The sequence below is a fragment of the Neltuma alba genome, unplaced genomic scaffold (assembly GCF_004799145.2).
Source record: "Neltuma alba isolate B1F8T4 unplaced genomic scaffold, ASM479914v2 tig00003268_pilon, whole genome shotgun sequence".
Classification (NCBI taxonomy): domain Eukaryota; kingdom Viridiplantae; phylum Streptophyta; class Magnoliopsida; order Fabales; family Fabaceae; genus Neltuma; species Neltuma alba.
In genome coordinates this window covers 27,482-53,721 of record NW_021633214.1, presented here as the reverse complement: position 1 = coordinate 53,721, position 26,240 = coordinate 27,482, and the positions used below count along the sequence as shown (strand labels likewise).

General features: G+C 34.2%; 2 protein-coding genes across 3 annotated transcripts; both read right to left on the bottom strand.

Annotated features, from left to right (window-relative positions):
• Positions 1–1,456: 1,456 nt before the first annotated feature.
• Positions 1,457–4,042, bottom strand: LOC114741091 (protein PHLOEM PROTEIN 2-LIKE A9). 2 transcript variants are annotated; one of them, XM_028929350.1, is made up of 3 exons: positions 3,885–4,042; positions 3,202–3,278; positions 1,457–2,030 (listed from the first exon to the last, which is right to left on the bottom strand). In XM_028929350.1, the coding sequence occupies exons 1-3, from the start codon at positions 3,930–3,932 to the stop codon at positions 1,661–1,663; spliced, it is 495 nt and encodes a 164-aa protein (XP_028785183.1). In that variant the 5' UTR covers positions 3,933–4,042; the 3' UTR covers positions 1,457–1,660. The 2 variants fall into 2 exon arrangements, with proteins under 2 accessions (XP_028785183.1, XP_028785184.1); XM_028929351.1 differs by having other exon boundaries at positions 3,202–3,275.
• A 5,950-nt stretch (positions 4,043–9,992) lies between these two features.
• Positions 9,993–25,543, bottom strand: LOC114741090 (exocyst complex component EXO84C). Its single transcript, XM_028929349.1, has 7 exons — positions 25,358–25,543; positions 22,169–22,263; positions 15,193–16,234; positions 13,399–13,917; positions 12,603–12,791; positions 11,545–11,681; positions 9,993–10,513 (listed from the first exon to the last, which is right to left on the bottom strand). Exons 1-7 carry the CDS (start codon positions 25,451–25,453, stop codon positions 10,264–10,266), a joined length of 2,328 nt encoding a protein of 775 aa, XP_028785182.1. The 5' UTR covers positions 25,454–25,543; the 3' UTR covers positions 9,993–10,263.
• Between the last annotated feature and the right edge of the window lie 697 nt (positions 25,544–26,240).

The following is a 26,240-nucleotide window of genomic DNA, read 5'->3' as shown; positions in this document are numbered from 1 at the left end:
GGTCAGGTTAACCGGGTTGTTTCTGGGTTACTTTGAGTCACCTTGGCTCAACATTTCCCAGTTCACGAGGGCTAAACACTGGTCAAGCGCCAAGTTCGGTGGTTTTCGGCCTGGTCCAGTTCGATCGACGTTTTCATAGACCTCAACATCTTCATGGTTTGTGCGACAATTTTCCAAGCACGCTTCGCTGACATTCAATTAAGGTCGTGGATTACTTAATATAGTCAAACTTATTCTAAACTCAATTCTTAATTAGTCGCGCTTTTACAACTTTTGAGACAATTAATGAAAACATGGTTAATAAATATGGCGCTTTTGAGGATCCGCATTCCGTGCTCATCGCTCAAAACGTCCACGTTTTGAGTGCTGAGCATGAGGGACCTTTTTTTTTTTATTACAAAAAAATATATGTATTAGAATTATTTTTAGTTAAAGTTTATCTAATACTCTTAAATATTTTTTTACACATATTTAATATTTTAAAATATTTTATCATATTCTGAAATATTTTCTTATATGTATTTAGTGTTCTAAAATATTTTCTGACAATGCATTTGAAAAAATATTTAAGAATCTAGTATTTTAAAGTATTTTGTGATCTATTTGGTACCTAAAATATTTTTTTATATATGTTCATTATTTTAAAATACTTTGTGACTGGGTTTACCTAAAAACATATTTTAGGATCTAGTATTCTAAAGTCTTTTATGATTTATTTAGTATCCTGAAATATTTTTTAGTATTCTAAAATATTTTATGATACAATATCAAGAAATAGAAAAAATTTTAAAACATTAAATGCACGTGAACAAATATTTTAAGGTAATAAATAAATCATAAAATACTTTAAGATATTGAAAACATCTAAAAAAATATTTTTGAGTACTAGATAAATGTTAACCAAAAATAATTTTAATTTATACTTCTTCTGATTCTTAATATAAGAGTTAGTTTAACTAATTCAAGTATACTACAAAAATTAGCTAAATTAGTCAGTTGTAATAAATAAGTGTTGTTTTCTCTAAAATGCCTCTCACTAATTATGTGTATTAACTAAAATCAACAATTGATTAAATCTTTAACACGTACAATTATTATAAGGACTATATTGAAAATAATAATATATATATATAAGAGATAAAGTAGATTAGAATATTATATTTAAAACTAAATTAAATATCAAGATAATTTTTATATTAATAATTTGAGATGGTATAAATTTTTTTGTAACAAAAAAATAAAGTGAAAAAAAAAAATGCTCAGATGAACACGGAGTGCTCAGCACTCAAAACGCTGTGCGTTTTGAGTGCTGAGCACTCCGTGCTCATCAGGCTGATGAGCACGGAATGCGAACGCCCAGTTTTGATGGGACTAACTAAATTCTTCTGTTTCGCGTGTGTGAGAGAGAGAGAGAGAGAGGAAGAAAGAGAGACTAGAGAGAGAAAAACAGCACACAAAAGTACAAATACGCATATAGAATGCGTTCCAAATACATACGCGTAGAGCATATATAATTGCAAACACGTTATTCGTTATTACACAAATAAAACAGACACTGGCATTAATTTCTCATGATCGACGACGACGACGACGATCTTATTGACTAATATAATTAAAGATCAGCAAACAAAGAAGAGAAGGTGTGTATATGTGTGTCGCTTTAAGTTACGGGTTCGACCTTGGCCTTCTTGATCATAAGCCCTCCCTTCCATTTGCCACTCCAAACTTCATAGAGCCCAAAGTAAATCTTCTTCTCCGACCCTTGCGTCAGGTCGACTTCGACCCCACCGTCCGGGATGGTGATGGCCTCACCGGAATGGCTACTCAGAAGGATCTCGGAGTAGGTATACTTGCCCTTCTTCCCCACCTTGGCCATGACCAGCACCGGACTTCCCGTCCACCCGAACGCGTCCGGCTTCATCATCACTTCAAACGTCACTCTGTATTTCTTTCCCTGCTTAACTTCCACCATACCTGATACGTCTAGCCATGATACTTGGATCAGCGTCGCAGCCCCGTTCGTAGAAGTCTTACTGCAAATTCATTAAACAACCCTTAAAGCATCAATATATATATATATATATATGTATGTATATTGCCTCCGGTTCTTCGAAATATAACATCTAGATTAAGGGATTTATTTTGGTATTAAATATAACGATAATATTTACATCAAGTTATATACATTCATTATAACGATCGAGTTTTTCAATTACACATATCTAAGTACCCTATGTGATTAAAGAACTTGAGATGATGATCATACTGACTTAAGTATTTTTCTAAATATAAAATCTCAATTTTTAAATTATTCCCATTGATTACACACACAAACATGTGCGTATGTATTAATTACCTCCTAAATATGACAGGCAAATAGGATTTATTTCGGTTTTAAATATAAAACTACAACCTACTTTTATTTCCAAATTTATATTTCCCCCCAAAGTTGCACATAGTAATTAAAGGGGTTTCTATAAAGAGGTAGTTACAAGGCACCTGATTAAAAAAAAAAAAAGAAGGTATTTTATGAAAAGTAGCAATATCATTTGTTATAAATAACTGACTTAACTAATTTTTCTTAATATCGACAAGTTAGTTATGTAATTCTTATATTAAGGGTTGGAGGTTGTATGTATGTGTGCGTGAGAGGGAGAGAGAGAAGGAAGCAGGTCTTTAACATATATATAAACATTGTTTAGCCTCTCGTAAGATTAATGTGTATTTCATACATTGAAATTGATAGGTATGTGAATTTGTTAGCTTGGAAACTAAAAGAACAAAAATGTACTTTTACCAGAACTAAAATAAGATATAATGATTCAGGGTATTAGATTATATTATTGATACACTAACAAGAATATTTATTTGACGAGGATATTATTAATATTTATACAATATCATATACACACAAAAAATGCAATATCATATACTTTTGCTTAAAGCCGAACCATCAGTTTATTGACCATTTTATTATTCATGTGAGTATATTATATACGATTTATTTACCTCAGCCACCCTTATATGCGCCAGATATTATATATGCTCTAATAATACACCCACGTATATAGATCTAATAATTCGAAAGCAGTTAATCATCAAACTTATTCTTTTCTATATGGCAATCAAAGGAATTAAAGATTTATTTATTTGTGATAAAATTCAATATAAAAAATTAAATAAATAATATTTGATACTCACTCAAGGCTCCAATAACGAGGGTCGTCCCCCCAAACAATGTTGAGTCCTCTGGGAAAAATCTCAAAATTATCCTCAGCCTGCATTAATTTTTCAATATATTGATCAGCGCATGCATAAAATAATTATAATCTCAAAATTTCTGAGTAATATATATAATAGGATTAATATAATCTTTAGTCTTTTAAATTTGTCTTTATTTTGATTTGGTCCCTTAAGGAGTAAAATGATCCATGTTTTTAATTGAATTATATAAAAGAAACTTGAGGGACCAAAATTTGTATTAACCCTATAAAATAATACTAACCTTTCTCAAGTTTATCTAAAATTATATAGGCATAATTTTTTTCCATTTTTAAGAAAACATAAACTGTCCTAACTAAAGAATAAGACCCACAAATCTTTCATTAATTTAATTGGTTGAATTATACAATATTTTTCTATTCCTTTCTTGAAATAAAAGGAAAGACTGGGTCATTTCAATAAAAAGTGTGGGAAGGAGGACTTGTGTAACTTACTCTTAGAATAATATTTTTAAAAGAAAATTATATTTATACAAGCAAAAACCAGTGTATGTGCTACCCTCAATTAGACCCGACAATGGTCAAATCTAACCTTGTCAGATGCCCGCATACAACGAGAAAAAAACCCAGTCTATGTGTGTCTGTGTATAGATATATACTTGCCTTTTCTTCAAAACAATTAGGTTCTGCGAGGTGATGAGGCTTCTTCATTTTTGAAACGAGCAATATATGTGTAAACTAGCTCCTTCCTCCTTCTTCTCCTCCTCTTCTTCTTCTTCCCCTTTCTTTGTTTCTTGTAAATTCAAAGCTCTCTTTTTTCCTCTTCTGTGCTTTTCTTTGGTTGATGAATGAAGTTTGATGGAAGTTTATGAAGGGAGTTAGGGTTTTATAGTAGTGTTGAGATGATGAGAAAGAGAATAACGTGTTTCATCAAAACGCGAAGAATAAAGTTATTGTCCTGCACCTAAAAAAGAAGAGAGAGAGAGAGAATATATATTTTAAAACAACTTGACAACAAAGGAATCCCTAAGTGGTGACCACTTTTCAAGAGATGAAGGTTCTTTTTCTTGATACAAAGTTTAGAATTATAATGTAAAGTTGTGTCACAAAAAATACGTATAAATATATTTTCAACGTTAAATTACTAAACCAAAAGTTTTAATAAATTAAATCAGCTAGATTTTAATACTACTAGTTGTGCCATATTGATCCGGATCTTCTTTAACATACATACAATTATTGAACAGAGACAATAATGAATCTCCAATGACATGTATATATACCCTATACTATTGGGTCAAAATGAAAAATGATAATAAACCGATGGTTAAAATGTAAAAATACTCACAAAGTATTCTAGGAACAGCTATTGGCATCCTAAACTTAAGTATGATACAGTTTTAGTTTGTCCATTAACTCTAAAGACCAATGCAAAAATCCTCTATAAAGTGATAGAAGCATCTGGTGGCCAAAAAAAAAAAAAATAGAGAGATAGATTTGTCCACAAATATTATAAATATTGAAATTTTATTTGACCCGCGAAAATACATGTGGTCAAATTTGTATTAGCTAACAAAAATCTTTGGTGAAACATTTTATTTTGTCATACATCATAGTCACATAAACAAATTTTGATTTGGAACCCAGGCTATCTAGAAGCTACCTTCACTTCCTATTTTCTCTTCTGCCTATTTTCCAGGTTAGTTCAAACTCCCAATTCTATCTTCTATTTTTCAGAGAGATCACGTTATATGTACTTTAGAAAGATCATATAACATATACTATAATTAAGTAATTTTTTATTTCGTTAATTTCTTCAAATTAGTTAACAGAGTCTCATATTAAGGACTAAAGGTACGTATATTTTTACATGAATAAAATTCCAATAATTTTTACGTTCACGGCCAACACGGTTTGCCAATGTGCGCCTTTAAGCTGGATTTTTTTACACCTTTTTTAAGAGTAATGGGTAAAATTGCACTATTATACTAAAACTTTATGAGTTACGTACTTTTACCCCTAATTCATTTACACATAGCACAACATATGGGATCCACGCATTCCTTGTTAACAAATACACCAGACTCGGTAACGTAACTCCTTACAGAATGCTTTAAGATTATGTTTGTCGCCCTTAATGCTAAACCAATTGTTCAGGTTGACGTGAATTGTAAAAGATTTTAATTTGTTTCATAATCAGATACTATCTTTGGTGCTTCATATAAGAACTAGATAACTGGTTTATAAATATTAAAAAAATTAGTTATGTTAGTTAGTTAATTTGTAATAAGTAGATGTTGTTTTTTTCTAAAACATTCTTGTTAATCATGTGAACTGTAACAATTCTTGCAATTAATAGATAAATATGAGAGAGAGGGTGAATTGAGGTCTTATATTTAGAATTAAATTGAATCTCCAACTAGTGTTTATATTAAACACTGGAAGTAGTAATAAATAAGCCTTTCGCTTCTCCTCCTTTATGTATGAAGCAAAGTAGATCAAGGTAATCGGAAGGAATATGTTCTTTGGCCTCAATAACCTCAAAAAAGAGAAGAATAAAACATAGTCTCCACATGCAGTAATTTAATGCACACGTACTTATTCTCAATTTCTTTATTACTGTATTCTTTTTTATGTACCGCTCAGGTTGAGTGATGAATATAAAGAACAAATATTCTCATCTATCTTCTTTAAGGAGGAAATTCCTTCTTTTAATTTATTTCCCCCTAAGGGCTCGAGAATTTTATCTTTTTGAATCAACGCCTGTGATCATTGGATCTCTGTATGGAATATGGAATCAACTTACCACCACCATCACTCTCGAACCCCTCTCAATAATGTAAACGTTATTACAGTAAAAATTCCTATATATTTCATATGGTTAATATAATTTTTTGTACTTATGAAATTTAAGCGTATTTTGATATTGGTTCCTCAAATTTTAAACTCTTGATTTTATTATCTCAGATTTAATCTATCTTAAAGCATAAGTCTTTAGAGGTGTATCGGTGTTAAAATCTGTTGAAACGTTGTAAACGACATTAAAATAATGATATGGACTCATCAAATGACACCTAGTTGGATCTTATGTAAAGGGAATGAGACTTTAAACACAACACAGTTGACAACCCCTCCAATGAACATAGAGGGAAAAAAGGGCTAAACATTTACATTTTGAGAACCTATTCTTCCCCTCTTTTATTATCCACAAAAGATCCAGCTCAATGTCATTTGGCGAGTCAACATCACCATTCTAACGCTGTTTATCACTTCATCAGATTTTAACACCATTATACCTCCAAAAACTAATGTTTTGAAATAAATTAAATTTCAAAGACTAAAATCAAGGGTTTGACATTTGAGAGACTAAAATAAAAAGAGGCCCCAATTTTAGGAAATAAAAAATATATATTAACCATGTTTTATATTAGGAAAATGAAAAGAAAGAAACATTCATATATACGTAAAAAGAGGCCCAAAAAAAAAAAAGCATCAAGTATTTCTCTTTTTATGGATCTAATACTATAAAAGTTTTACGCATACAACGGTTTAAGTTTAAGCAAAACATCGTGTAGGTCCCACCATACTAAAAGTAACGGACTTTAATGGATAGGAGCACTTTTATCTTATCACCGCCTCTTTACATAGCAACGCGATCCAGCCATGCATTTGGACGGAACACAAGGTAGGTTTAATTCAATGGCATCACGAACAATTTTTTGAACATAGGGAGGATTCGAACTGGGAACATTAAATAGCCAAAAAAAAGAAAAGCACTTTCAGTGCTTTAACTAATTTATATAAATAAACTAAAATTTACTCATCTAAAATCACTAGTTTTAGATGACAATTTTTGTGCCAAACCTTATGATTTTTGTAAATGAAACTTAATATGTCGGTATTAATTAACTTGAGAACATTTTGTCAATATTTAAAAATTTAAAATTAGCGTATTTTTTTAGGGTTACTAGGTTGGAGAACTGAAAAGGGCACTTTATCAAATTAAAACCGACACATTAAGTTTTAAATTTTAAATTTGAACCGTGGGAGCTGCATGTATTTGAAGTCGTCATCACACTATATAACAAGTCTTAACTACATATATATGCAAAGCGCACGTCGTCCAAGGAAAATAATTAAAGATTCAAGAGGGTGCTGGGTTTAAAGAAATCAGGAATTTGAAATCGTTTTGACTTTGTTCTGCAGATTTCACATTAAAAACGCACAGATTCCATCCCCACAGAAAAGGGATTATCCTAAATTTGGCATATCTTCTCCTCCTCATGTGACCTGTGGATCCTATCCCATCAAACCCTAATGGCCACACAATTCAGACGATCGATGTTGACGAATATAATGACACATGCTGAGATCGATATGTGTGTGTGTGTGTGTATATATATATATATATTCCAGAAGATCAACGAAACGAGTAGAATCAATGAACTTCCATGTATGTCCAGCTTCTTCAACTGAAGCTATTCCTTTTCCATTGCTTTTTCATTAATCTCTGGCGCAGCAGAATGGGTGAACTGCCCATTGGTTATAAGTGACTCAATATGACACGGAAAATATTCCGATTGAGATAATCACTATTATCTGTCTACCTATCTCCAAGGAATCAACCTTTTTTTTTTTGGCCAAACATGGAATCAACCTTTTACCGACAGCGAAAAAAAAAACCCACTGATTAATGTTGAATGGTTTCCCACATAGTTAAGTTCTTATACATTTCAGATTAAGAAAAGATGAAATACTCGTGTGTATGTATACGTACATACATATGTACGTAGTATGTTTTTCTTCTCACCGAAGAAAGAGAACGCTCAATAAAATTATTAAATGAGAATTTTTAGTTAACAACTTGGATAAAGATTTAGTCATTGATAGAGTATAATGACATCATGCAATTAATCCTTGTAGCCAACCCAATTAACTCAAAAAGATAAGGCTTCTTGTTATTACTGTTGTTATTCTCTTGACAGAGTAATGAAAGCTAACTTGTTAAAGTTCATGAATTTTGGGGAGTAATAAATTTGTGTGCTATACAAGTTGTATTGTTTTTTCTAATATCACCTCATGTCCTCAATATAAGATTTAGTAGAATAATTTGGGGAGATTAAGGAAGTTAAATAGATTATTAATTATAGCATATATTACATGATATCTCTAAAAGACTTATGTGTATCATTGAATTATATATCAGTTCATAAATTAGGCAAATTAGTTTGAATAAAAACAATAAATATAAATATTTTAAATAATTAATTTATTTAGTTTTTTTAATCTCTTCATATTAAATGAGGCAACTAGGTCTTGTGTTAAGTTTGTCTGTGTGTATAGAGTTCTTGTGGTTAATCTTGTCTTAGCAAGTGATTTAAGAATCTTACTAAAAGTTCATGGGAAGCAAACCAAGGAAAAGTTTAGGCCTTATCTCAACTTCAACGTCCCTAAAATGTTCCATAAAGTTATCGGCCGCCCGTTAACCTTATAACTTCATCCTTCTTTTCTTTCTTTCTTTCAGTTCTAGAAGGGAAACAGAGCTCTTATTCAATGAATGCGTGCGGGTTCGGGATGCAAATGACATTATCTAACGTTAATATTTATATATTATTATTTTTATTATTCTGTCTATTCTATTCCTCAATATTCTGCTGATATCTATCAGACGTCAGATATAGAAAAGTTGAATTTAAAGACGTACTCCTCCAGTCCTAAATGTAAGACCCTTATACACACTAGTATAAGGGTCTTACATTTAGGACCGAAGTAGTAATATTTTTTCACTTTTTTTCTCCGATTTCCAAGTGTAAAGGCGGAAATGGTAATCAATTCATCATGAAGAAGAAAATAGTTATAGTAGGCACAATATCATCATTATTATTATATAAAGAAAAACCATTTTGGACGTATCTATATTTTTTTTTTTTTTTTATCAATTTGATGTCTATGTGTTTTCTTCTCTTAGTTAAATCTTTAATTTTGTTTTATTAATATCGTTAACCCTTAAATAGAGATTAAAATGTTAATAGAACAAAGTTACAAAGTATTAATGTTGCTGAAAAGGTAAAATTAAATGGATTGATTAAGAAAAAATATATGGGTACCCAATTAAAAATTGAGGGAAAGTATAGGAATTTGAGTTAGAAATTATTATTTAAGGCAACACTGAAGACTAGTAATGTGTAATAAGATAATTTATTAATAGTATAACTTATTATATTATATATTTCATTTTTCTGCTAAGGGGTAAATATCTATATCTATATATATACGCTCAGAGTATTTTGTGAGGAGTGACAAGAATTTTAATATATATTACGGGACAAGTTTCACCCATCACGATGTAAAATTTTTCAACTCGTAACAAAGGCCAAATATCCATTAGTAAGGGTTTAGTCTCGTCCCATGTGTAAATAAGCAGAAGGGCAAAAATGTCCATAAGATATTCTATGACGGCACAAAACTCCTACATCCGTGACAAACAACGTTGAAATGTTGACAATGAAGATAAAAAAGACTGAAATTTTATCAGGTCAAGCCACACATCTGAAAACTTTTCTAAATACAAATTTACCCTAAAAATTAAAATCATAGCAAAATTGCCACCACAAAAAAATTAGTTTGAAGTTTTATTACCATTTTATATAATTAAAATGTAAAACTTATTTTATAGTATAAATATAATAGGTGTTACATTTAGGAAGTATTATGCTTTCCTATCTCCTTTTATCTAAAAGGGAGAAAAAAGAATTGTTTTTTCCTTCTATATAATAGAGAAAATGTCCCACGCAGCAACTTCCTTGTTTTTTCCCATGTTTTACTGACCAGTGGTTTTTGCTCTTCCGTTACCGTGTGTTCCAAGGTAAGCTTTTGGAAAATTCATGCATGCATAACTTTCTAACTTGAGATATAATTTAGCCCATAGTTTATGTCCTACAACAAATCTTATGTGTCCTATTTAATACACCACAAATTATAACCTGATGTTGCAATCTGAAAATTAAGAACAGATCAGCCTTCTAGGTTAAAAAAACTTCAACTAGCTTTCTGCATCAGACAAGCTAGAAGGGCTTTCAGCTTCTGCCATGCTTGCTCTAGCAGAAGCAAATGAGTCTGTAGATTCCAATGAAGAAAGGGATGATGCAGTATCTGAATCTGACACAACTTCTTCATTCAAAATTATGTGATCTTCGTCTATATCAGATGTCTCAGACCCAGAAGCCCCCAGCAATAATTTGCCTATTGCAGACTTTGCAGTCTCCACAAACCATTCATCCTCAGGAAGTGCACTAACCAAAAATGACAATAATGAGCAGTCAGATTCCCAGACCCCAGTGGAAGATCACGAGATCAGGTTCCTCTCATGATATCACATGATAGTGTCATTTTAGTCGCAACTCAATCAATATTCAGGGGGTGTTTGGCAACCTCCAAACCATGGTTTCAGAAGCACTTTTCTGCAAAACGAGACAAATTCCTCCACATATTTACTTCGTAAACTGTAAAAGCACTTCTGAAACCATGGTTTGGTTTCTATCCAAACACCCCCTCAATATTAATTTCAAGTCTATAACAAATGTAAGACCTTATAAGAAGATTAATGTGAAATAAGAATCTTCAAGTTGTAAATAGAGAAGTTTGAGCTATAAATTTTGAAGTTTTGGTTATATAAAGAGACTCGATTTACATTGAATTACTTATAAGGTCCTTAATTGTTATTGTGCCCTTTTTTTCCTGCTTTGAGAGAGAATGTGGAAAATCTCATTCAACATCGAAGAAAGAATACAACAATATACCAATGGCCTCAAGCTGAAAGAACTAAGCATGTCAACAAGAAAGGAGAAATACAAGTAAAAGGAGACCGTCACATGATATTAGGACCCCATAATAGTCATTTTAGTCACTTCTCATGATTAATATATAAAATTTACAATTAACCACATTTTTACGAGCAATGAATAATAAGACAGCACTATTCATGAATCATGAACAGCACAGATTCATTAGTTAGACTTCATGTAATGCACACACTCCATACAATGTGCAGGACCTGTTTATCTGGTTTTCACTTAAAACCCAACCAATAAAAACGATAACATATAAGATGATAACTAAAATCTTCAATATTCATCGCTTTACTAAGCCAATTTTTCTATGAAATGTGATAAGGCATTATTTTATTTCTTGATTTACTTTTAAAGTAAAATGTGTAATGGACTAAAATGACACCGATATTATCACATGAGAGGATCCTCATCCAGTAGAAAACATATGAATACAGGAAAGAGGCAAGAACATAGGCTGAAGAAATGAAGAATACCTCTGTAAATCAATGCCCCTAGCAGAGAAGGTCCTGATGGCACGAGCAATTATAGCTGATGCAATTTGATGGACATGTCGAGATGGATATCCCGCAAAGCGTGCAATTTCAACAGTAAAGTGCATATCAAGAATCAACTGCCACGAAGAGTCAATTATGATTCAGAGGACGCCGGGAAAAAAAAAAAACACAACAGAAAATGATAGCTAATGACTCGTATTAATGACATTTTAAGACTTTAAACATCAAAATTTTTGCAGACCATATAAATAAGTAATCACAGGGGCTTGTTAAATTTATATTCAATACAATAAAGTAACAAATAAGTCATCTAAAATTTAAAATGTCATTTTTGTAGCGTCTCCTGAGAAATGTTCAATGATCCAAGGAGAATAAATAGGGTAAAAAATTTGCTTATCTGCCTTTCATATTCATGAGACTCATATTAGTCAAACTAATGGGTCTTATATGGTAACTCATGACCCAATTTGAGGTGTGAATCTTCAACTCAACACCGATAAGATGAAAAAGAGATAGTAATCTGAATTTAAATAATATTAAAACTGTATCTAAAATTCAGTGTGGAAAATGTGGGGAAACCCTTGAACTTTAGGCCACTTGCAAAAAACCTTCTGAAAAAACCGTAAATTATGTCCCTCTATCTATTTTATCCATAACGAAGTTATCTCATAAATTATGTGGCGAATTGTTCTGGCTCAGGGAGCTACCAGAGAGTTGAAGTGGCAAATTGTTCTGGCTCAGGGAGTTACCAGAGAGTTGAAGTGGCAAATGGAGAGATGGTGTTAAAAGGAAAACTAGACAGAGAGACCTATTTTCAGAGGAAAAGTTGATATCTATTTTTCGGTTTTGAAAGTTTATGGGCATGCATGCAATAATGCAAGTGACCCGAATTTTAAAGGAGTTTGGGCATTTTCCCTAAAATTTGATGCATAATAACATGATTATTTATAAAAATGATGTAAGACAATAAAATGATTAGAGCTTGTTCCAGAAGAAGATAGGTAAATAGAAAAGGTAGCTTTTAGATATCAAAGTACCTGCTGCAAGCCAAGTGGCCGCAGGGGTGCTGAATTATCCTCTAACACACCCCAGAACTCTTGCTCATCTGATAACCACATAACAACAGTCTCTGTTAATCTAGCAAGTAAAATCTTCTGTATTTTCTCTTTCCCAAGTAATACATCTCCAGCCACAGTGGCTAATTGTTGCAGCTTTGCAAATAATGCCTGCACATATCAGCAGGAAACCAAAAAGATAACAATTATTAACTTCGTAGAAAGATAGCAATCACACAATTTAATGTCCTATCCAAATCCAACACATCTTTATTCAATCCTTATTTGGTCAATCTTCAGTTGAAACCACCTTAACGCTGCAATATAATCTTAAGTAGCAAATTTTCTATGTGCAGTCTTCACAAAAGATGGAGTTATCAGTAGATAAAAGATGTTCAGTAAAAAAGCTCCCATTTTTCAATTACTACTCAAAGTCGCCTGCACGCTATCACTTAAGATAAAAATTGTGCTTAAGGTGAAAAGCAAATTGAAGACTCAATTGTACAAGAAAACGTCATGAAACTAGCAGTATGTATAAATGGTAAATTTTTATTATGCTGAGCACAACATAGACACCAGTTAAGCATCAAAATTGTCACAAGATGGAGACTACTAGTAAAATTGAAGTGGATAAGGGAAAAGAAGAATCAATATTAAATACTATCAAAAAGTAAGCATGGAAATACAAAGGGAACGTCTAGCCATAAAAAACCCAATAAAAGCAAATAGAGTACCAAAACAAGTTCTGCAGCTAAAGCTGAAGAAAAAGAGTAATGACCTGAAATGGAAGCGAAGGCAAGGGCTCAGAGTCCCGATAATGATCACCTCGGTTTTCACTCAAGTAAATTTGGGCATTCAGTCGTGTTTTTCCTTCTCGTGAATAAATGAAACTCAACACATACTGCCTGCAAAAATGATCCCTAAGTTTGTCAAAAGAATGCTGAAGATGTTTTCTCCACTCCTTCAATTCTATACTAGTATTGGGAACAACAGTCTCAGCATTTGCACTCTTTGGTTCATTCCTTTCATTTTGTTGCTTCCACATTGATATCACAGCATTTGGTAACAGTTCGTCAAAAATGGTAAATGCAACACCCAATACTGCAAGTTGTTCTGAGTCTGTCTCAGCTCTGAATGGCATAGCCTCTTTCAGCTCTGGAAGATTATCATCATCAGAAGGACCTGGCAGGGCTTTGATAAGAGCATCCATGTACTTATCAAATAGCTGAGAAATTCTGCTCAGTAAACTTCCTCCAAAATGCAAAATGGCCAAGGGCGTCAACTGTCCTAATATCTCCTGTAAATTGCACCATAGGTCCATGAATACAGCATTTACGTTCAAATTAATAATGGGCAAAGCAAAGTTCCATGCAAGTTCAATCATAGGCACTTATTGCAGTGCTCACCGTTATACTTGCTTACATTCAGTCAAACTAAAACACGACAGCTGTAAATGCCAACACAGAGAGGGGGAGCGTAAATTATGTAGTAAAATTCAAGACAAGGAGCATAAATATGATGAATGAAGAGGCTCACAGACATGCAGAACTCTAACACAGTGGCAGCCCCTCTCTTCTATTATTTATAATAATAATCTTAAGATATACAACTCATAAAGGTTACGATAAAGATAAGTGAGACTCTTAAATAATAATAAACCCTAGATAAAGATAATCTCCTAATGCATGAGGAGTTTTACCTAGATAGGTAACTGAACAGATATGACCACCAAATCCAATAATTAATAAATATACACCACTACGCATCCTACACTAGTTGAGTTTGTGAGGGCAACAACACTAAGAAACACAATCTTAAAAATAATTCATTGCATCATTACTGTTATTTTCCAATTTTGTACAAAGTGGTTGAAAGAGAAGGGAGATGAATCCGCACAAATACATGTATTATTCATAAGGCATGCAAGAGAGAAAATATTATATGCACTTCCAGAACGTAACTTCTACAATTGGCACTTGTAAAGCATCAAAAGCTATAAACGCAATAACCATTCATTATGCATTACGGAAGTACCAAAGTAAGCACTAGAGAACATGGCTAACAAGGAAGCTTTACTAAAACCTGATACATTGCCATGATTTTTTTTTTTTTTTTTTCCAAGACACTAGGTCTGTAGCAGAGATTAATCTCCCTTGGAGCATGAAGGGTAAAGGCTAAAACCCTCCTAATTAGGTTTACTCAACACATAAAGGTTGGAAATTGAAACCCCAACCATTTATTTAAGGAACAAGAGTCTTGACCACTCACGCTAACTTGAGTATGTCAAGACTCTATTAAATAATAAATAATTCTTTCAGCAGATGACAAAAGTACGTTTTTTGAGAACTTTAGATAACGCTCTGTTGAGATGAAAATCACATCTATTGTAAGAGTCCTCCTCATAACAGAAATAACAAGAGGAAAGGGGCTGAAGACAAAGGCTTTTACTGGTCCTACTACAATTTTCACAAATTCTTGCATGTAAAATAGTAAAGCTCAGGCATCACCTCAGACATGATATAAACTAAATGATTGTCTACTTAATTAGCTATATTATAGGAAATTAACTTACCTCAGTTATGTACATAAAACGCATTCCACTATCAACAAGGATGCTACTAGATGATGTTACTATCGCAGACAATGAAGATGCAAATTGTGGTGACAATGGGAAGCACTCATCAGATTCTGTCAAGCCAAGAACTACTCTTCTAGCACGTCTAAAATTAGATTCTAAAACTTCTTCAACAGAAGGACGCAAAAGCACGAGCAATAACTTAGACATTTTCAGTCCCTGGGACTCCAACATTAAGCAATAGTTCAGACTAGCTTGAATGCCATTGCTTGCAGCACGTAAGGCAGAAACAGTCTCAGATGGGGGCGAGTTCTCCTTTATCAATCGTACAAAATATTCAATTTCCCACTCTGCCCACTGAACAACCCTATTGGTAAAAACAGGATTGTCTCCAAAAATTGAAGCAGATTCCTTTGTCGTCATAGAGATTACAGAAAAAACAAGCCTAGCTAATGTAGAAGAAAATGTCTCAGGACAGAGAGAACAAGAGGGAAGCAAGGCCTCTATCCTCTTTTGGAGGTGAGACCCATAAAATTTCAGCAGTAGCTGGTGTGCTAGAGGTCCTTTTCCAAGTCTGATTAAAGAAGACAAGGCCTTCTTCAGCTCACAGAAGCTAATGGAAGGCTGCTCAGCAATTGCAACCAGCTGGTCCTCAAGCATTGCCTTTCTTTCCAAGAAAGCTGACTTATATGAGGATGCTTCATCTGACAAGTTCCCCGAGCCTTTTAGCTCTGGGGAACTCTTTTCTTCAGCATCTATTGCCTCCAGTGCTTCTTCCAACTTATGTTCAGCCAAGAGAACATCAATGTTCTCCAAAAATACTGTTTTGCGGTCATATCTTTCATTTGTTAAGGGCTCAAGAAGTTCAGATATTTCAGGTTCTTGCTGAATTTGATCAACATCATTGCTTGACTGGTTCCATTTTTCTAATTCATGGGAGACACCAGTCATCAAATCCTGCACAAGAATACCTTGAGCCGAAATATGCTTTCGCAGCTCAATCAATTCATGCTTTACTTCCACTGCCTCTTCAGATATCCTACAATGACCACAAAAAACAGAACAAGATTCAATAATATAAGATATTGAGAAATGGGGTTTTAAGATAATTCAATTCTCTCTCTATAGTTCAGTTCTCATTGACCGCCCTCCCTAAAATTGATTTTCATACCAAAAGGAAAAAGTGGGTTTATGTTTTACCCACATATCAAGTCTACGGGGAATTTGTATGATGGATGCAAACCAAGGATACAAATACAGAAGAGCATTCCTCAACGTTCTACTAACAGCTTAAGCGGTACAGAGGAATGCAGATTGTACTCGGTGCAAATTAATTCATCAGCAAAATTCTCATGTCAAGTACAGGCCCTTTTCCATCTCCATCACCCAGATAACCACAAGCTGTTAAGGGCCCCACACCAAACAAACTAGTGCTAATGGAAAGATTCCTCACTAGAACCCCCACTTTAGCTGCAGATTCCCTATCTTCCCTTTCACACATGTATGATTGAGCTTTTAGAATGGTTCTTTTTTGAAAAAACTAAAACTTAAAAAAGTTAAAAAGAAAAATAAATAATAAATAAAAAAAGCAACAGCTTGCAACTCATATTTTTATCAGGCTTCCGTATTAGATCAACTTTCAACGTACTAAGCCAGCACCGTGATTCTTGCTAAGGAAAATGATTAGTACTTTAAATTTTGAAATTCATGATAAACACCTAGAATCACAGTCTCCAATCATGGGGATTCCCTATCATAAATTCTATTCAATACAATCAATTTCCAAATATATTGTAATGAAATCTGACCCTGTTTATGTACTATTTCTACAATGGAATAATATGAAAAACATTTCTGAATCATTGTTCCGATATGGTATCAGAGCAAAGGAGAAAAGAATGAACAGCAAAGAGTTTCCTCCTTTGTAACTCTACGATGCAATCAATCAAGCACGGGCCCAATTCCGATAGCCCTGATGATTGCTTCTTCCTCATCCCGCGCATCGAGTACCTCGGCCACTTTAGATTCATCATCCTCTACCGCAACTGGCCCCTCCACTAGCTCCACAATGGCGCCAGAGCTCACCTTTGCAATTGAAAGCCAACAGATGGTGGTTGCTCATAAGCTAAATGGAAGCAATTATCTCTAGTGGTCACAAAGCATCCCAATGTACTTGAGGGGCCGCCGGAAAGAGAAGTACATTGATGGCCAGGCACAACAATCACTACCAGATGACCCATCATTTGACACATGGTTCACTAAAAATAACCAAGTCATGGCCTATTTACGTAACTCAATGACACTATAAATCAGTGAAGGATACTTGCTCGCTAGAACAGCAAAGGAGATATGGGATGCTACCAAACGAACCTACTCCTCTGTTGACAACAAAGGAGCACTTTACCAACTAAAGAAACAACTCAAGGAGCTTAAGCAAGGTACAATGACTATAACCTAGTATTATAGTACTCTCATGAGAATTTGGCAACGACTAGATCTGTTTGAGGTACACTCATGGAAATGAGTTGTAGATGCTCAATGCTATAGACAACTTATTGAAATAGAGAGAACCTATGAATTTTTATTGGGACTAACCGATACCTTCGAGAATGTTAGGGGCCAGATTATAGGCCTCAAGCCTCTCACTTCTCTGTTTGAAACATTTAACATGGTCAAATGTGAGGAAAGCAGGAAACAACTCGCACAAACACCAGTTATACAGACCAAGGCTTCTGCACTAATCACAAAGGGGACCAACTCAACTGAACAAAAAAGAAAGACAAAAAAACGGTGTGATCACTGCAGCAAAAAGAGTCATACCAAGGACATGTGCTAGAAACTCCATGGAAAGCCACCTAACCTGAACAACAAACGAAGAACAGAAAGGAAAGGCTATCACGCTAAGAAGAAAGAAGAGGAGGGAGAAAAATTGAGCCTAGAAGAGCTCCAAATGCTGAGATGAATTCAGAAAAAACAAACCAGTCTCCCTACCACCAATTTAGTAAAGTCAAGTAACTCTATAATTGCCCTGACCAGTGACGATATTTGGATTGTTGATTTTGGAGCTTCAGACCACATGACTGGTAATAAATCCCTTTTTAAAACTCTTAAATACAACTCGAGTATGTGGTATTGGAACTATTGAACTATCTGAGTACCTCACCATACATAATGTGCTATATGTGCTTGAACTAAAATGTAATCTGATTTTTGTAAGCAAACTAACTAAAAGTCAACAATACCATGTCTTATTCAATGACACCGAATGTGTGTTTCAGGATCTAGTCTCGGGGAGGACGATTGGCAAGGCTAAGGAGTGGGATGGACTCTACTATTTAAGCATGAACAATAGGGAACAAGACATGCAATGGTTAGCCACCACACTCAAAACAAAGACATCTTATTATGGCACCATAGGTTAGGCCACCCTAGCTTCAGCTACATGAAATATTTGTTTCCACAACTTTTCAATAAAGACTCGTTAGATTTCCTAAGGTGTGATACATGTCAATTTGCAAAACAAACTAGAGGTACCTACCCTAAACAACCCTATAAGCCTACTACCCCTTTCACTCTCATTCACAGTGACATTTGGGGGCCTACAAAGGGTAAAAATCCCTCCAATACACGCTGGTTTGTTACCTTTATCAATGATCACATGTGAATGACTTGGGTTTTCCTATTGAAAGAAAAATCTGAAGTTTTTGAAACTTTCAAAAGGTTTTTCATCTTTGTGAAAAATCAATTTCAAACCACAATTAAAGTTTTGCACAGTGATAATGCAAAAAAAAAAATATGAATAGGTCCTTCAAAAATTTTCTTGACTAACAAGGGTACATCATCAAACTTCCTGCATTTACACCCCCCAACAGAATGGAGGGGCAGAAAGAAAGAATAAACACTTGCTGGAAGTGAACCGCACAATAGTGATTGAGAAAAATGAACCAAACCTTTTTTGGGGAGAAGCAGTATTAACAACAACATATCTCACAAATAGAGTACCCTCCAAAGTACTGGATTTAAAAACTCCTGTCCAGAAATTACTTGAAAACTATCCAAATTCCCCTCTAATTAATAACCTACCAACTAAAGTTTTTGAGTGTGCAGTGTTCATTTATAAAAATACAGGAAAACTCGAGTCAAGGGCCGAAAAGTGTATTTTTTTGGGATATTCTCCAACACAAAAAGGATATAAGTGTTATTCCCCAACCACTAAAAATGTTTACTTCACAAAAAATGCTGTCTTCTATGAGGAAGAAGCATATTACCCTAAATTACCCATTCGGGGGAGAATTATACAGACAAAGAATGGCTAATTCAGGACACTCACTTCACACCTGAAACTGAAGTCACTCACACCCCAGAAACTCTGCAGAACAAACCTGAAACAGCAATCACTCCACCAGCAAACCCACTAAACAAACCTGAAACTACACTACTCACCCCAGAAAACCCACATGAGGAACCAGAAAACTCAACCAGCAACGAAAATACAGCAACCAGATCTAACACCAACCCTAATGACCTTGTAAACACTGAAAATCAAGAAACAGACGACCGCAATACCAAGAACAACCCTAAAAACCAAGATGAAAGAGAAGACTCTCCCACTCCAAGGCAAGACCATGAATCTAACATAGAATTGGATCCCGAGGACTTGGGATGGCAAATTGCTCTAAGACAGGGAATAAGATCATGTACCCAACATCCTATACAAAGATTTGTATCATGTGGTAACCTTTCTACTAGAATGCAAAACTTTGTTGCTAACAGTGCACAGGTGAAGATACCAGAAACCTTCCAACAAGCCATGACCAATCCCAATTGGAGAAAGGCAATGGAAAAAGAACTTAAAGCCCTAAAGGAGAACAAAACGTGGGACATCACAAAAATACCCCTAGGAAAGAGAGTGGTAGGTTGCAAATGGGTCTTCATGCCAAAGTTCAATCTTGATGGCAGTCTCAACAAGTACAAAGCAAGGCTCGTAGCAAGCAAAGGGATACACTCAGACTTAAGGAATTGACTATGAGGAGACTTTTGGCTCAGTAGCCAAATTCAACGCCATCAAGGTTCTACTATCCATAGCGTCCAACTGGCCCCTACATCAACTAGACATAAAGAATGCTTTTCTCAATGGAGATTTAGATAAGGAAGTTTACATGGAGATTCCTGAGGGAGTGGGAGGAACTGAAATCACTACGAAAGTCTACAAGCTCAAAAAGTCACTATAAACTAAAACAATCACCTAGGGCCTGGTTCGATAGATTTGCAAAGGTCCTAAAGTGCCTTGGGTATCTCCAAGGGGAAGCAGACCAAACACTATTTGTAAGACATAACAATAGGATGGTTACCATACTTATTGTTTATGTTGGCGATATTATAATCACAAGAAATGATGATACGACAATAAATCTACTAAAGAGGGCATTGGCTGCAGAATTTCAAGTTAAAGACCTTGGGCAGATGAGGTAATTCCTAAGCATGGAAGTGGCAAGATCAAAGAAAGGGATTAATGTATACCAACGGAAGTATGCACTTGACCTTCTCCATGAGACAGGAATGCTCGGATCAAAACCTAGTGAAACACCAATAGAAGCTACTTGCAACTTAGAGTTGAAACCAAACGGCACTCCAGTTAACTCAAAAAGACTGGTGGGAAAGCTAATTTACTTAACTCACACACGTCCTAACATAAGCTATGTAGTAGGAGTGGTAAGCCAATTCATGCACTAACCTTAAGAAAAACATATGGAAGCCGTGCTCAGAATCCCAAGTCAGCTAAAACTTAATCCTGGAAAAGTTATCTTCTTTGAGAAAAATAGAATGAGAAGCATAGAAATATACACAGATACAGATCATGGGAGAGTAGTAGAGCATAGAAGGTCCACTGCACATATGTGAGGAGGAACTCGGTAACATGGAGGAGCAAGAAGCAGTTCATAGTATCTAGTAAGTAGTGCTGAATCTGAGTTAAGAGTAGTTGCCCTAGGAATGTGTGAAGGAATCTGGATCACAAGGCTCCTTAAAGAGCTCAGAATACCCTATGAGGGACCTCTTTATCTATGGTGTGACAACAAGGCAAGTATTGAAATGACAAGGAATCATGTCTACCATGACAGAACGGAGCATGTGGAAATAGACAGACATTTTATTAAAGAGAAAGTGGAAGCAGGCATCATAAATCTATCCTACAAAAAGTCCTCCAACCAAATTGCAAACATAATGACTAAACCATTAGCAAGGGTACAGTTTGAAGGGCTTCAAAGCAAGCTGGGAATGCTTGACATCTATTCTCCAGCTTGAGAGGGAGGGTCAAAATCGAATCCCTAATTCCTAGCACTTGCCGTTTGGATCAGATCCCTTAAAGCTGTGTATTTCCTTTTCTAAATCACCTAGAATCACTGTCTCCAATCATGGGGATTCCCTATCATAAATTCTATTCAATACAATCAGATTTCCAAATATATTGTAAGGAAATCTGACCCTATTTATGTACTATCTCTACAATGGAATAATATAAAGAACATTTCTGAATCATTCTTTCGATAGGTTCTTACTCTGGATAATGATAGTTCTACATCAAAAATTTTCACTCGTATTCTAATTTTGTTGGGCAGACATTAAAGATGATGATTTATTCAATGGGTTTCCCATTCTTTCTATAGGAAGTGCTGTGTTGTAAACCCAAAAAGTTTCAAAGCTTTAACTATAGCATGCCTAATCCAATAAGGAAGCTGAAATTGCTAACTGCCATTACTACTACAGAATGGATATTCCATAGTTTGTCTTGTTTATACATACAAAATGAAAGAAAATGATTTTATCTAGCAGAAAATTTAGACGTCATTACAATTTTCTGGCATACCTTAGGGTAACATCGCCAAATTCAGTTGGCCAAAAAATGGTACATGATTATTAAGAAAGAATAGATGGAAGAGATTCAGAAAAATTTAACGAAGCTGACATATATTACCTCAAGAAAGCCAGGAACTTTGAGTGCATATTGCCACACAAGTTCTCCACAGCATCCTTCAAATCCAAGAGCTCACAGCAAAGCTTTCTAATACCCTGCAGGGTTGAAGTTTCATCACAATCTAAAATATAAATTCACCGTGCAATTTATAATGAACTCACCTAAAAAATAATAAAATGACTTAAAAAGAGATTGGCATCATAAGCCCTACAAGGTCAAGCAATTTGAAAGCATTAAAACACGTCAAGTTTTCAAAAGCACATCACAGGCATCAAATTTAACATGGAATAGATTTTCCATTGTGGTGTACAACAAAGACATTATAAAATTATGATTTCAATTCTTAATAAAAAAAGTTTCCCTCCGCATAGATGCACAACATTAAAAAGATAGGGCAATTCTCAGATTGGTTGATTTATTTTATCACAGTATTAACCAAACTAGATGAAAATCAAAATATTTTTTCCCTCAATGGCCAGAACAATGAGTTTTTATGGCCATATACGTCCAGCTCTACATGCATAAGTCATTGGAAGCCTGATTAAAAGCTCCAGTGCAACCCATTTTATTTACAATCATGTTGGACAACATTATCATTTGTGTCAAATCCAAAGTCAGGTTTAGCTGCGATAAAAAAGGCCTGGAACAGGGCCATATAAGCATAAGGCCCTGTTTGGGCAGCCAAACACTATGGAAAAAGCAGAAACCATGGTTTTGGCCCCAAAAACCATGGTTTGGGGAGAAGCGAAATGGATATGCTTTTGGGCAGAAAATTGGAGTGTCAGGGTGGGTTTTGTGTATTCCAACGGATATGTGCTTTTTTTTGTTTTTTGGCCCAGACGGATATACCCTCAATTATTCATTTCTTGTCTTCATTCTCTTCCGCCTTCTGGCCTTCACTGCTCAGAATCCATTCCTCCTTAGGTCCTATAATATTGTTATCCATTCCCATTTAAAGATCAATGATTTACCTTCTCAAACCCTCCCAAGAACTAGCTACAATTTTATATTGAATTCGTATAACTTTGAATAATATTCATTTGTGCAATTATTTGAATGAGAAAGCTCACAGTGATTTTAAGATCATATTGTAAATCCAAACGAATTATCTTCATATTTCTTTATTAAATTATTATTATTCATATGGAGAGGGCTATTATAAATTTTGACCCAAAAAATTACGCAATTTTAACTTTAATTCATTATATATGAGTATGGGTAATTTTTTCTCTTTGTTATTCCCATCTATTCATAGGTTCTTTGTAATCTAACCTCGGAGGTAGTCTATTGTTACAAAAACTAGTTGTGAAAAAATGTTATGAGATTTCATGTTTAAAATCTTTAAAGAAAATTAATATTTTTCTGGAAAAAAAATCATTTTTCTATGAACATATTCAATCTTATATTTTATAAATATATATACATATATTAATTATTTATTAACTACATTTTCTTATATATTATTAATTATGTTGGTAAAAAATATATTATCAACAAATTTATTTCTTCAAATTCAAATATATTATAAAATCTATCTTTTTTGTAATTATAATATTAACTTATGTTCTTTTTAATAATTTGCACATATAAAAAGTACTTTTGATAACAACTATTCAAACACTCTCACTTTATCAGAATCACTTTTTCACAAAATCTATTCTCCCAAGAATCTACTCTCTAGAAGCTATTTTCCAAATCATAGTTTGGTTTTATCCAAACACCTCCTAAGTTTACAGCAAAAATCTCAAACCAAAATAACATGTAGAGGGGCAAGCAGCCCCCCCGGACCCACAGCCACAAAAAAAGAATGAAAAACAGGGGCAATATTATTTAGCTTTTGTTTTGTCCCTCCATATGTTTAGATCTAGATCCATCTCTGCTAAACCATGAATACAGAAACTAAAATGAATGATTAATATACACAAAGCAAATTACTGAAATTTTGAAAGTGAATTGGACAAATCTTTCTTAGAGGATGTGCCATCAAAGATTGGAAGAAAAAGAGGATAAATTATTGTGGCAATGTGCAGTATTATGGTGCAGTTGGTTGTAGAAGAAAGAATGCTTGGATTTTAAGAGGTATTTCTTTGTCTTTGGAGCTCTCGTGGGAGGAGAGTATTCATGTCCTCAATTTGGTGTTTCTGATCAGTTTTCCCCCCAGGGAGATCCGTATCTGATGGGATTTAGCCTCAAAATCAACCTATATCCTTACCTAACAGAAGGATAGGAAATTGTGAGGCCGTTTAAGAAAGTTGGTTTAATCAGAAAGCTATGTGAATTGTATTGAACCGTATTTTTCTTTCTGAGATGTCTTGGACATCTGCTAAGGATAAAGATCACAAGGGATTTTATTTCATAGAGTAGTGAATCTTGTATGTATAGATAGCTTGAGCTACGAAATCAGTGCTCTTACAAAGAGCTGGTTAGCATAGAAGGGATGCCAAAAGAAAGGGCTGCCTAGAGCTCAAGATGGTCAAAAACACATCTTGAAGGAAGCCACTGAGGGTGGCTCATTTCTGATGCTGAAGTTTCAAAAAGTAAGCAAGATATGTCCTTTATTGGGAAAAAATCAAGACAGATGACCCTTAGGGCTTTGAGACATCCCAAAATCTTTCCAGATAAGTTCTTATCACATAGTGTCAGAGCATTCCACTACAATCCAGCCGCAATTGTACAGCCTTGGTATTGAAGATGGTATTGAAGTATTTGCCCATGGCTCGAATGTAGCACAAAGCCAATCTACATGGGCGCATGAAATGCAGGTGAGATGTCCAAGGTCTGGCCTGGTTCGTGTCATAATTTCCCAGCAAATATACCAAAACAAAAAATATTGAAAATTTTCCTTACTGGGGAAGAGACAACAATGCTCTCGTCCAAACCACAAAACATCAAAGGCGTTATTCAAATAGATAACATTAAATCAGACACGATCAGTAATCCATCTCAATGGGAGAACCGGAGTCAACCACTTTCTTAAAAAGCGGTACAGGAAAGTAAATTTGGAGGTAGCCAAAATCCCCGCCAGTTAGCAGACTAAGTGAACAGCAACAAATCAAGCATAACAACCCAAAATCCCAATTTTTATGTCGAATATTGAGTTCATTGTTCTCGGGAACTAACATTTAGCTAATGCACTTACAAAATGAAGGGTTGGAAATCAATATTGGAGAAGTTAGAAGAAAAGCGAACCTTTTCAGTGTGGGACTGGTAGAGGGAGTCAACCTTGCTCTGCGGGATTATGCCTTCAATGGAAGGAAAGTCATCTTCTTCCTCGCTACTCTCCATTACTGTGTTTTCCTTTTTCTCAGATCTTTACGATACGATGACCTCGTTTCGGGGTCAGTGAGCACAAGGCATAGCAGAGCAAGACGAAGACCAGTGATGACGCCTCAGAAGTCAGAGCGCCCGTTTGGATTGTAGGAAATGTCTAGAGGTGCTTTTTAAAAACAAATTTTTTTAAGTATTTATTTCGTATATCTATAAAATCATTTTTAAAATTATAAGTTGGGTTCTATTCAAACATTTTCTTAGTTTTTAAAACAGTTAGATCAGGTAAAAGTTAAATTGAGCAACACAATTTATGTTGACAATGTAGTGAATCAATGTTTGAATTTTCATTGGAGGAAATGCTCACATTTAGTGTGTGATAGTGTCTCAAATATGATTACTTTCAATAGGAAGATATTTGTACCTATAAAAAAATATGATTTATGTTTGAATTAACTTTTATAAATAAGGTAGTTTTTGCAAGTAAGTTGTTTGAATTATGATTGAATAAATAATTTTAGTTCGTAAAATTATCAAAATAGGTATGACTTTTATTAAATAAAAAAAAAAAAAAATTATCAATTTACATAATATAATAATTTTAAATTATTTATAAGCTCCTCCTGATCTTAGCTCCAAATTTAGGAGGAGTGTGATCCATTTTATTAATTTCAATTTAAATGTATATGCTCCTACTAATCTCGTATATTTTTTTTTAATCTTTTTTATCATTTATTATAAAGCTATATTTGAAAACAAAAGTATATTTCTAAATTATTTATTATTTTCAACTAATTTTAATTGA